We start from the raw sequence: 12,143 nt of genomic DNA, 5'->3' as shown, positions 1-12,143 counted from the left end.
CAGATCTGACCTTTCTTATTTGGTTGACCCAACTGAGGCACAACTCAGTTATGGTGAACACTATGTGGCCTGTTCCAAGGATGACTTGTTCCAATTTTGCAAAAATGTCTGATACCAAATGTCTGACACAAACATGATAGAGAAAGTTCTATGAGAATCTTCTTTTTTCTCCAGGGAGAATTGTTGGAAGAAGAGAGGATTATGCATCATTCCTACCAAGTTTGGAATAAGCTTCACTCTTCCTTTTCTGAACCAGGTAATTGCTTTATATAATTTTGTCCCTCTGCCCTGGGCTGGGGCCCCATTTCCCCCTCTGTCTGCTGTATTGCAAAGGAAGGGTCATCGTCACTGGTAACAGAGATGAGTAGAGGGGCTCTCTGCTATTTAAATGAAGTTGAACTTGCATATTTCCGTTTGTCCAGAATATCCCAGGTCAGTGAGGGCAGCATGGGACTCAGAGATCTGGGATCAAGTTCTAGTTCTTCCTCTTCCTGGTTGTAGGACTACAGAGAGCCACTCTGCCTTTCTGATCCTTGGCTTCCTCTGTAGAGTGCACACAAAAACATTTATCTGACCTCCTTCTTTCTGAGGACGGGAGACATGTAGAGTAATCAGAGAATGTTGGCAAACTGTTGAGGGGCTACATGATTAAATCATGAGATTGACAACCGCTGCAGGTTTTATCTACGGTTTCTAACCAAAATGCTGCCTCTGGTTTTCTTCCTCCTGGGATCTGGACCCATCAGTCCCAAGCCTCAAGTCGGGGTTGAATTTACTGAATTTTATGTTTGTTATCCTTCCCTTAGGCAGGAGCCCTGATTCATGTGTATACAGATGGCTCCGTGCTGCTGACCCATGGGGGCATGGAGATGGGCCAAGGCCTGCACACCAAGATGGTCCAGGTGAGCGGCCTAGACACTGGGAGCCCTCTCTGGCCCCACAGTGCTGGGTGGTGGGGGAGAGTGTGGTGAGATGCTGAGCAGCATTGCACTGCACAAGCAGAAGAGGCCCCAGCTCTGGCCAGGCTCTGCCGTCTGTTTACATGTGGTCTCGGGCAAGTCTTTTCCTCTCCTGGCCTTTGTTTCCTCATCTGTGCAAAGGGCTTGGCCAGGTAACCCCCAAGGTCACTTCCATTGCCAGCATTCTAGGGCTTTATGATTATGTTGGTTGCAAGCTCCTAGGGGAGCTTCCCAGGAGTGATCAGACACTGGTCCTTCTACTCAGAGACAGAAAAAACAGGCATAGGTTGGCAGGTCACAGTTTTCATAAGCAAAGGGAACTTATGTAAGAGGGTTGCCTTGGGAGGTGGCAAGATGAATGATCTCCACTGAATCTTAAAAGTTTATAGAGAGAGGGGCCTTAACTGGGTTTGGTCAAGGTCATGTGCAGGTGTTCTCAATGCCACATCATCATCCTTGGAGGTCATGACCTTGGAGCCAACTTTGGGAGTAGGAAAGGCAAGTGGAACCCACATTCCAAAGACAGGGGAGGGGTGAGGAGCCTCTGGTCTACCAGGTCAGGCTCAAGGGTCAGCTGGGGGGTCACATCTTTTGGATGCCCTTGCCCAACTGTGTATAAGTGGGTGTGTTGTGGGTATGAAGGTAACCAGTTTCCCCCCCCCCCCCCCCGCAGTGGAGCTCAGATATTGGAACTGGATTAGAGCTGGCATACCTGCTTGGCTCACCGACTGGCCAAATTGAATTTAAAAAAGAAAGAAAGAAAGAAAGAAAGAAAGCTAAGTTTAGCTTTAAAAAGCACTGTGAGTCACCATTGGGTTTACAAATTTTTATTTATTTTATTTTCAAGTTCCAAAAATTGTTGTTTATGCACCACATCCAGTACTCCATGTAATACGTGTCCTCCATAATACCCACCACCGGGCTCACCCACCTCCCACCCCCTTCCCTTCCAAAACCCTCAGTTTCTTTCTCAGAGTCCACAGTCTCTCATGGTTTGTCTCCCTCTCCGATTTCCCCCAACTCACTTCTCCTCTCCTTCTCCCCATGTCCTCTGTGTTATTCCTTATGCTCCATAAGTAAGTGAAACCATATAATTGACTCCCTCTGCTTGACTTATTTCATAAAACAAAGTCACTCCATAAAGTTCTGCTTCAAACTGAGACAGGTATGAGACCATCCCAGTCTCAATAGGATTATAGTTTATAAAATTATTTTGTTGCCTGCAAGAGTGAACCTGAGTCTATCTTGGGGCAAAGGCAGCCAAGCCCCATGCTAACCCCTCCCTGAGAAAGTGATGTTGTCTCTTTTCCCAGGTGGCCAGCAGAGCTCTGAAAATACCCACCTCTAAGATTTACATCAGCGAGACGAGCACTAACACCGTGCCAAACACCTCTCCCACGGCTGCCTCTGTCAGCGCTGACATCAACGGACAGGCTGTCTATGTGAGGAGCCTGGGCAGCCCCCAGAGCTGAGGGCCAGCCCAGGGTTCTGGTCCCAGAGAGCCCCCTGGGGTGGGAGCTGGAATGGTTCTTGTTGGCTCTTTGGCATTGGCTGTCTTATCCAGGAGAATGTTGTTCCTCCTGACACCAAGCTGAAAGAGAGGCCTAACAGCCGAAATCACTTCCATCAGAGCCAAGGAGGTTGAGTGTAGGATGGGGAGGAGATTTGGAGGGTCACAAGGAGCATTCTGGAAAGATATACTCCCCAGTGTTAGAACTGATCAAAAGACTATGGACAAGGTTGGAATTGGATTTGGGGGTTGGCCATGTCAGACCCACAGGCTTCTCTTTCCACGTGGAAGATATAATTAAGAAAAGCGTTCGATGGGAGAAGTCATCTCCTTTGGGATCCTTCAAATAATTCATCTGTAGCCTAAGAACTGGGTGTTCTCCCACAGAGGCCAATGCTGGTCTCTTCGATGGGGTCCTATGGCTTCTATCCTGGGCCTCAGTCATTCCTGAGAGGGTGGCAAGGCTGTCAGAATGGCACCATGGGCACAGCATTGCTTGGAGTTGGCCCTGCTGAGGCCCCTGGGCTTTTGCCTGGGCCAGGAAATGCAGAAGACTAATGTGTCTGGTATGCGGTGGATATGTTCTTAGGAAGCTTGTCAGACCATCCTGAAAAGGCTGGAACCCTTCAAGAAAAAGAATCCTACTGGCACCTGGGAAGACTGGGTAAGTCTGAGCTGGTCGAAGGTAGGCTATCTGTCCTTCCTGCAGCAGGAATAGGATCACGATCTAGACACAGGCAGAGAAGCTGAAGTGGTGGGTATGGTTTCACAAGACAAGTGAAGGCTCCACCTTGCTGGGCCCCTTTCTCTGTGGTTGTCATAGTTGAGGGAAGTCACCTGAGGAAAAATTTTGATCCAGGATCTTGACAGACCTGTGAGGACTGGGAGATGGGCTGCCCTGAGCCTTGGAAGGTGGGGTGACTGCTGAATGGGCCTGACTCTGGGCCTGGTTCAACACCCCACTCGTCCTCAGTCTTGATGAGCCTGGTTTTCTTCAAACCTCCTGCTGTGGGAGGGCTGCCCCTAGTAGCACATCCCCTTCCAACTCTGGAGTCCACCAAGGCTCCATCTGTGAAGGAGTGGGGGAAAAAGACATTTCCCAAGAGTTTATACCATTCCTGTGGTTTTTAGAAGTCACAGGCAAGCACTCATAATAAGAAGGAGCCCAGTTCTCTGGGTTCTGGTTTGGAGGCCTGTGTGTCGGAGACCCTCAGAGGGAAGCCGCAGGGAGGTCTCTCTCTGGAGGAAGACTCCATCTCTTCCAACAAGCGGACACCTCAGTGGCAGCCCCGCTTTATCATCTTTCAGCATTGGGGTGGGAAAAGTGGGCACAATGGTAACATACAGAGTGAGCCCACACGTGACCCAGTCAGATAGCATACGCTTCCTTGTAGAGACCCAAAGAAAACAAGCTATTTCTCTCAGACCCCGTCCACTTCCCTTCCCACACTCACAGATACCACACACGTTAATACCACATGAAACTAGGTTGGTTTGGGTAGTTTGGATTTCAGCATGGAGACACAGAGAGGCAAGCTTGAGCTGGGCCTTGAGGGAGGGAAAGGATTTGGGCAGATACAGTGGAGGAACCGTGCGAACAAAGGTGTAGAGCTGTGGGGACATGGAGGGGCTGGGAGAGAGCTGCCCCTCGAGTTTGGCTGGCATGGATGTGTGTGAGACCTGAAGGGAGAGAGAACCCTGGGGTCCTGAATATCAAGCATGTTCTTTAGAGATGATGGGGGGACTAAGCTCTAGGGCTGGGGAGTGACATGGGCAATATGTTGGGATGCTCACTATGTTGGTCTGAGCTCCCTGGTGGCCTGGGGAGGCTCCTCAAAGGTCAAAGACCACCTGAGAGGCTGCTAGCCTGCAGGCATCCTGTGCCTTCTCACACAGGAGCATGTGAGGCAAAGCTTTGTGGGGGCAGGGGGAGAGCCACTGGTACACAGACCTGGTCTGAGGAGGGTGAACCCGTGAAATCTCAGTGCTGGGGCAGGGATCCTGGAAACCATGCTAAGCACTTCCTGTTGTCTCCTCTCCTCTCCTCAGGTCTTAGCTGCCTACGTTGACGCAGTAAGCTTGTCTGCAACCGGCTTTTATAAGTAAGTACGGAGTTGGTCTCACCCGCCTCACCTTGTGTTCTCATCCTAACCTCTGAAGTTCCCCCCAGCACTGGACGCTCCCAGCCTTTGGCTGGGAAAGAGCAGTTCCCCTGAAACTTTAATCTCTTCAATGGACTGCGGCTCGTTTCACTCTGAAGATGCTCTAAAGTGCCCGGCATCGCCAATCTGTGTGCCAAGGAGGCAGAAGCATGAGCCGTCATATCCGCAGATCTGTGCTCTGGTTCTGGTCTGGAAGCGTCTTCTTGAGCTTGGAGAGATTGGGGATCTCGCTGGGCCTGTTTCCTCATTAACAACCTAGTGGGACCATCCCCAGCCACCCCTCCCTTGGGGTTCTCCTAGAACCTGGGGCCAAGTTACCTACGACCCTTCCTCTGTACCACGCATCGGATTTCTGCCTGGAGGCTTTCCCTGGAAAGAACCACGGGAGGAGTTAGAGCACGTGGTCTGGTTTCAAAATGCAGACGTCAGTGGCGCTGAAAGTGAGATTCGGAAAAGAGCATATACCTTCTGCTACTTTGAAATTCAGTAGCAACACGAAGAGCTAGAGACCTCGCCGATCTGATTCCAAGGCTGTGAAAAGATGCGATTCCAAGGCTGTAAAAAGATGTCATGCTATTTCTTACCGGCCGTCATGTTCCAGCTTTCTCTGGGAAGTTTAACTAGGACCTTTTCTTTCGCACATCAATGGGTTTGGAGAAGAAGTTCAATATGTATTTTAGGCAAACAAACATTTTGCCAGTGCCTCCGGGTTTCGTGATACTTGACTTGTGCAAACACGTGCATGTACGGATTTTCTCAGAAGTTCTTGCTTCGTTTTCAGGGTTGATAAAACTGGGTAATATAAAGGAACACCCAAGTGAAGATGGCGAAATCCGAGGTCAGAGAAGGTGGCAGGTTCTCCTGGGAGAATTCTTTCCCCTCAGCTCGGCGCTGGTTTTACGTGCATGCAGACTCCGATCCCATCAGCTCATGATTTTCTGTGTCATGAATAAAAAAAAAACACGGGTGCGGGAGACTATAAATTCCAGGTGTGAGAAGACACACACACACACACACACACGTATGACTCATGTGAAATTGGAATTGTGTAAGATATTCAGGATTAAAGAAGAAAAAAAATATAAGAGAGCATCTGCTTTTATCAATAACACTTTCCTCACATCCTTTGTTGGAACCAAGAAGGGGCCCATAGCCAAGGAATCATGCAGGCAAGTGGTTCCAGGTGCACCTGGGCTGCGGGAGCTGCTGACCTCAGCTCTCACCTGGAGAAAGGTGAGCGGCCCAGGAGGCAGCAAAGGCCGGCTCTCTGGTTCCTAGATCTCGAACACCAGCTCAGCAGATCCTTTAGGAGTGCAGCCTTCATGTCTTTCGTGAGCTTGGACAAGCGTGCCCCGTTTCTACCACGTAGAGGCCAGCATCCTGATTCTGTATGCCGCTCAGCTGTGCGGAATGATTCTCATAAGACCCTTGGGCAAAACTAAGCAGACAGGAGGCAGAAAGCTCTGGAACACCCGGATTTCATTAACAGGTTCAAAATATTAAAAGTACATGGGCTTTTACGAAGAACAGCTGAATGAAAAAAAAAAAAAAAAAACCTTTGGAGTCTTAGGATTTTGTGGGTCAAGCTGTGTGTGTGTGTGTGTGTGTGTGTGTGTGGTGAGGGGCAATGCTCATCTTAGCACGTGTTACGATTTCTCCTCTCTCTCCCAGGACACCCAACCTTGGCTACAGCTTTGAGACGAACTCAGGGAACCCCTTCCACTACTTCTCCTACGGGGTGGCTTGCTCCGAAGTGGAAATTGACTGCTTAACAGGGGATCACAAAGTAAGGGGTTTGCAAAACCTTTGTACTAAGTTAGGGGGAAGGGTGGAGAATCGAGCGACTTGCAAACACTAAGAACGTACTTTCTGGCTTGGAAAATAATGTCTGACATCACAGCCTGGCAGACTTCCTAGAAAGGACCAGCGAGCAAATATTTGAGGCTTTTTTGGGCCCCCAAAGACTCTGCTTCACCTCCTCTGCCCCCCATCACGGAAGCAGGAGAACAGCCACAGACGAACGCAAACGAACGGGCATGGCCGTGTTCCCCTACGAGGCGGTTTGTGCACACTTGACTATGAATTTCACATAATTGTCATGTGTCACGTCATATTCCTTTTATTTTTGTCAGTCCCTTAATAAGGCAGATACAATTATCGGCTCACAGGTCCCCCCCAAAACGGGGCTCAGGCTGGAATCAGCCCAGGGAACGTAGTTTGTTGTCTCCTTCCTGACACGATCGACCCAGACTCAGGTTCAGAGCCCAGGGACCTGGGAACCATCCTTCCCACTCACGCGGAGGTGTGCGCATGTGACTCCTGATCACAGCCGAGCGTAGCCGCCACCATCCCCTGCCCAGCCTGTCCCAACTCAAACCTGAGCATCGACGATGCCAGTGCAGACCGGCAGGGCCACGAACACCCTGCCTGAGCACGGCCAGGGTCCTCTGCTTCTGAAAGTGCCATTCGGTTGATGCAGTGATTCAAGGGTCCCCAAGCCCCATCTGTCATCCCACACCTTCCTTTCTTCTCACACTGCGTGTTCTCCCCCGCTCCCCCCACTACAGAACCTCCGCACGGACATTGTCATGGATGTCGGTTCCAGTCTGAACCCTGCCATTGATATTGGACAGGTAAGGCACCCGGGTGACCCGGGGGGTGATGGGCTCGGCCGCGGGTGTGTCCCCCGAGTTCCGCGGTGAGCAGGGAGGCTGGGAGAACAAACGTGTGGGCCCACAGAGTGTGGCAGGTGCCCTCCGAGAGATCCAGAGTAAGTCCCAGCGGGGTGACTGCTTTTCCTAGAGCCAGGCAGGGCTGGGAGTCCACAAAGCCTAAATCCACCATCCCAGAAATTCCTCCTGTCTTGCGGGACTGCCTGCAGGCACGTGGTCCCCCTTGGCACATGGGAGTCATGTTGACCCCCGTCTCCCAGGCGCAGCAACCGTCAGCCTGGGAGACTGCTTCTCAGCTCTGAGTTCCCATTTCCCCAGTGGCGGCACAGGGGGGAACAGCTCCACCCCCTCGGTGGCAGATTTTAATGAAAAATTATGCCTACCATGGAATGAGTCTCCTGGAATCGCTGACAAGTTCTAAAACTAATCTCTAGTGTTGATGCCTTCTCCCTGCCTACCTCAGTGCCTGGCAAAGGCCCAGAGAGGTGATCCCAGGCTGGGCGGGGGCCAGGTAGGCTGTGGAGGGCTGATATTTACTCCTTTCCGGGCCCACTCCAGGTGAGGCTGGTGCCTGATGGGGCAAGCAGTACCTGTCCTTGGCCGGGGCGGGGAAGCAGAGTGACCGTGCTTTCTGTCTGCCTTGCAGGTGGAAGGGGCCTTTGTGCAGGGCCTCGGCCTTTTCACCCTGGAGGAGCTGCACTACTCCCCAGAGGGGAGCCTGCATACCCGTGGCCCCAGCACCTACAAGATCCCTGCATTTGGCAGCATCCCCATTGAGTTCAGGGTGTCCCTGCTCCGTGACTGTCCCAACAAGAAGGCCATCTATGCGTCCAAGGTACCGTTGCCCTGGGTCTGTGCTGCCTTCTGGTCTGCACGGTGGGAGGCTGTGGGGGAAGGAGGGGCTCCACCACAGGTCTGCTGGTGGTTGGTCTGGAAGGACCAGAGGGCTTGACGCTAGCTTTGGTGAGGATGGCAGAAGGGTGGGCTGTCCCTGCCTGAGAAAACAGAGCTGGGATGATACTACTTGTGTGTGGTCAAAGCTAGCTCCTTTGGCTGCACTCAGAGGGATTCCTTAATCCGGTCGAAGTCTACAAGGTCGAAGCCTGATCTTCACCCATGTCTCACGTGTGCATTTTGATGCTTGGTCCTAAAGATGATCCCACATATGCCCCCTCCACCCGTTATCCCACAAGAATAGCATATTCATTGCAGATTGGGCAACACCTCTGTGCCAACCCTGTGTCCCCTTCAGTGGCTGGCACTTGACCTTAAACTTGATCTGCATGCCTGAAGGATTCTAACCAACCTCTATTTCCTTGCCATCCCCAGTAGGGATGGAAAAACGGTCAAAAATCAAGTCAGCTGACTGATACAGTCCTAGACCAAAGAAGGAAGACAGATGATCACTTGTAACTGTGAAACACACTCATTTGCTCATCTCATGGTTTACTTTACTGTGGCTGGGTCTGGACGCTCTGTGATCCTTGCCATCAACTTTCACGGTTGGACACGCATTGGGCTCACTGCAGATGCATGACAAAAATGCATTTCTGTGGGACCCATCCCTAGATTCAGTAGGTCTGGAGTAAGGCCCTGGAATGTGCATTTTTAACAAGTGTCCCAGGGATTTTGATGCAGGAAGTTTCTGATCTATGCTTTGGGGGGACAAAATAAAACAACCTAGTTAATCAATTAATATATCCGATAGAGAGAGCACAAACAGGCAGAGTGGCGGCAGGCAGAGGCAGAGGGAGAAGCAGACTCCCCGCTGAGCAAGGAGTCCAATGTGGGACTCGATCCCAGGACCCTGGGATCATGACCCGAGCCGAAGGCAGACATTTAACTGACTGAGCCACCCAGATGCCCCTTAACTATAATTATTTAATACAACTTTTTATGGTACATTTTATTTGCATGATGGCATCAGAGAAAATCACATAGTGCGAGTTAAAAGAAATATGCCAATGAGGTTGAGTCATTTCCTAGGGTTGCTTGTTCTCGGCTCCTGAAGGATTCTAACCAACCTCCCTGCCTTACTGGGAGCAGCCTGCTGGGGCCAGCTGGGGTTCCAGGCGTCACCGGCCCTCCGGCTGTGGAGGCTGGGGTCACGTTGCCTGATTCCCTGTCTCGTGCTCTGTCCATCCAGGCCGTCGGGGAGCCGCCCCTCTTTCTGGCAGCCTCTATCTTCTTTGCCATCAAAGACGCCATTGGTGCAGCTCGAGCTAGGAACCCAGATTGTAAGATGGAGAAGCTCTTCCGGCTCGACAGCCCCGCCACCCCGGAGAAGATCCGCAATGCCTGTGTGGACAAGTTCACCACCCTGGTATGAGGCCCTTCAAGTGTTCACACACTCTGGGGGAGGCCGGGGCAGAGGCGTGAGCACTACAGAGAGGATAGTGGGATGGCAGGCTCTCTCTCTCCACTGGGCAGCCTTGGGTCCAGGTTGCCTTCCTTCTGCCATTGAGGCGGCCCCTTGCTGGAAAACAGCAAGAAATTCCCTTCAAGCTACAGCTTGCAGCTGGGCCTTCTTTGAGGGAAGAGGGTTCCTCAGTGCCCAGTATCATGAACAGATTTCATTGTTTGCCAAGAAGATGAGTGTGACAGATAAAAGTCCCCAAGAGCCTAAATCTCTCGTGTCCATCCCTGGCACATTTGAGACCTTTCTTTGTGAAGGCCGCTGTGTGATGACTGCAGAGTCAGGGACAGAAATGCATTAATTAGAGGCAGCGCGTTTGTTCTGTGATTGCTGTGTGCCTCATGGATACAAGCGTGTATAGGTACCCGTGAAGTCTGGGCGATCTTTCAGGAAACCAGATGAGCGCATTACAGCGTCATGGGTTACTACCTCGTGTGCGTAGCAGAGTGTAGCTGGGGTTCTGTAGTCATTGGAATCATTTTGGGGAACCCTTAGAAGATACTTAGAGTGGTCAATGCCTGGAAAAAGGAGACCACACAAGGACAGTTTCTTCCTGCTGGCCCAAGCTGGGTTTGCCCCTGGGTACGTGAGAGGAGATTTGAGACCCAAAGCCTTTCAGGGTTTGGGTTTAGAGGTGAAATGGCTACTGAAGGATCCAAAGCATTCCAGGGATGGGGAGGGCCCAGCAGTCTCCAGAGCAGGCGGATCTGCCATCCCAGGTCTCAGCACCGAGGGGGCAGGAGGCTGAGGGGGCAGGAGGAGGCAGGCAGGCCACTCTCCTCTGCCAATAGCTTTAGCTTAGGGGTAAAGACCACCAGTCTGTGTGGAGCTTCCAGACGGCGAGGCATGCCCATGGCTCCACAGTGACTTTCCCACAGCCCAGAATCTTCCCACCATGGCCACGACACTGACAAGTTCCCCAAACTCCATTCCCTGGGAGGCGAGGTGTCGCATGGCTTCCCGTAAGGTTGCACGGGTTGCAGGTTAGCTCCTTGCAAACAGTCTGACGCAGAACTCACTGATGTAATGAGCCCCTCCAGGTCCTCATACCCAAAGCAAAGATTCCGATCCAGGCCCCTTTACTCTGTTATAACAATCTAGTGATTTAACACCCCTGCCGTGGTTTTGCACACATAGCTGATTCTAGGGACCAGTCATGCTTTCCAGGATTGTGAGTAGCATCTGTAAAGGGACCACTTCTGTATTTGGACATCCACGCGCCTTCAGAGCCTCCGAGAGTGCCCACCACACAGAGAGCGCTTCGCATAAATACATGAATGACTGAGAGATTAAGGGGTCCTGCCCTGGGGGTGTTCCCAACAGCTGGGACTTCAGAAGGGTGGTTGGCAGCAGTGGGAGGTGGCGCGTGCGTCAGAGGGGGCCGCACATCCTGTGCCGTGGGGAGACCCCTGTAATGAGTGCTCTGCCATTCCTTCCTAGTGTGTCACTGGCATACCAGAAAACTGCAAGCCCTGGTCTGTAAGGGTCTGAAGAGAAAGCCCCCAGCAGAGCCACGCTTCGTAACCCCAGAGCTTCCGTGGAGTGTGGGAAAAGCCCCGCAGGACATGAGTCTGTCCGTGTCGTGGATGACCCTGCCTGACTTGTCGGGACGGTGTTTGGAAGAACACTGAATCCATTGGAAGATGTGGATAAAGACCCACTTCATAAACTTAACGATAAGCCCATTCAGAACTGTTAGGCCCATGTAACTGATAAGCTATTGGAATCTTTTTACGTCTGTTTTAATCATGTGTTTACAATAGGGTTAAGAAGTATTTGTGCCACATCCTAACTCACAGGCTGTATAATCTCGGGGGCTGACGGTCTCTGTCCCTCAAGGAGGGTGTCCACAAGCCTCCAGAAGCTTCAATTCTAAATCCACGTGCCTTCCTCAGAAAGCCTCCCTGTCATCAAACCAATGAACATCACATTATAACTTCAGATGCATATTCCAATTTGCAGCGGGACAGTGGGGTGAGATTCAAACCTCCAACCGCCTTTGGGTCACTGAACAGAATGAACAATGAAACAAATTCAAGGTTAATTGAATCTGATCTTGTTAAGTGGCAGAAAATAAATTATTCTATACCATCCAAAGCCAACCAGCCTGATTATTGAGCACCCACAATGTGCTAGGTTTCTTTCTCTTCCCCTTTGTATGTTAAAAAAAAATCAGGTTGGGGCGCCTGGGTGGTACAGGTCATGCTCTCAGGGTCCTGGGATCAAGCCCCGCCTCAGGCTCCCTGCTCAGTGGGGCAGCCTGTTTCTTCCTCTGTCTGCCTCTCTCTATCCTGCTCACCCTAACAAATAAATAAAACCTTAAAAAAAAAAATCAGGTTGAAAAATCTTCATTGGATAGCAGAGTAATTTCCATCTAGAAATCAGGCTGCCAAAATCAAGATCAGCCAGAGGGATAGCAGTCAA

The 12,143-nt window shown here is 51.2% G+C and overlaps 1 protein-coding gene across 2 annotated transcripts in view; it reads left to right on the top strand.

Annotated features, from left to right (window-relative positions):
- The window catches only part of XDH (xanthine dehydrogenase), a 61,876-nt gene extending 50,055 nt beyond the window's left edge, over positions 1–11,821 (top strand). For both annotated transcript variants that reach the window (XM_059405384.1, XM_059405382.1), the window contains exons 27-36: positions 175–256; positions 807–902; positions 2,273–2,401; positions 3,059–3,133; positions 4,519–4,571; positions 6,303–6,417; positions 7,199–7,264; positions 7,950–8,138; positions 9,450–9,626; positions 11,160–11,821. In XM_059405384.1, the coding sequence (XP_059261367.1) occupies positions 175–256; positions 807–902; positions 2,273–2,401; positions 3,059–3,133; positions 4,519–4,571; positions 6,303–6,417; positions 7,199–7,264; positions 7,950–8,138; positions 9,450–9,626; positions 11,160–11,210 (1,033 nt within the window). In that variant the 3' untranslated portion in view covers positions 11,211–11,821. The remainder of the gene's footprint in view (positions 1–174; positions 257–806; positions 903–2,272; positions 2,402–3,058; positions 3,134–4,518; positions 4,572–6,302; positions 6,418–7,198; positions 7,265–7,949; positions 8,139–9,449; positions 9,627–11,159) is intronic.
- Positions 11,822–12,143: the final 322 nt, after the last annotated feature.

Source organism: Mustela nigripes, chromosome 7, assembly GCF_022355385.1.
Source record: "Mustela nigripes isolate SB6536 chromosome 7, MUSNIG.SB6536, whole genome shotgun sequence".
NCBI lineage: Eukaryota > Metazoa > Chordata > Mammalia > Carnivora > Mustelidae > Mustela > Mustela nigripes.
This window is presented reverse-complemented; position numbering and strand designations above follow the sequence as displayed.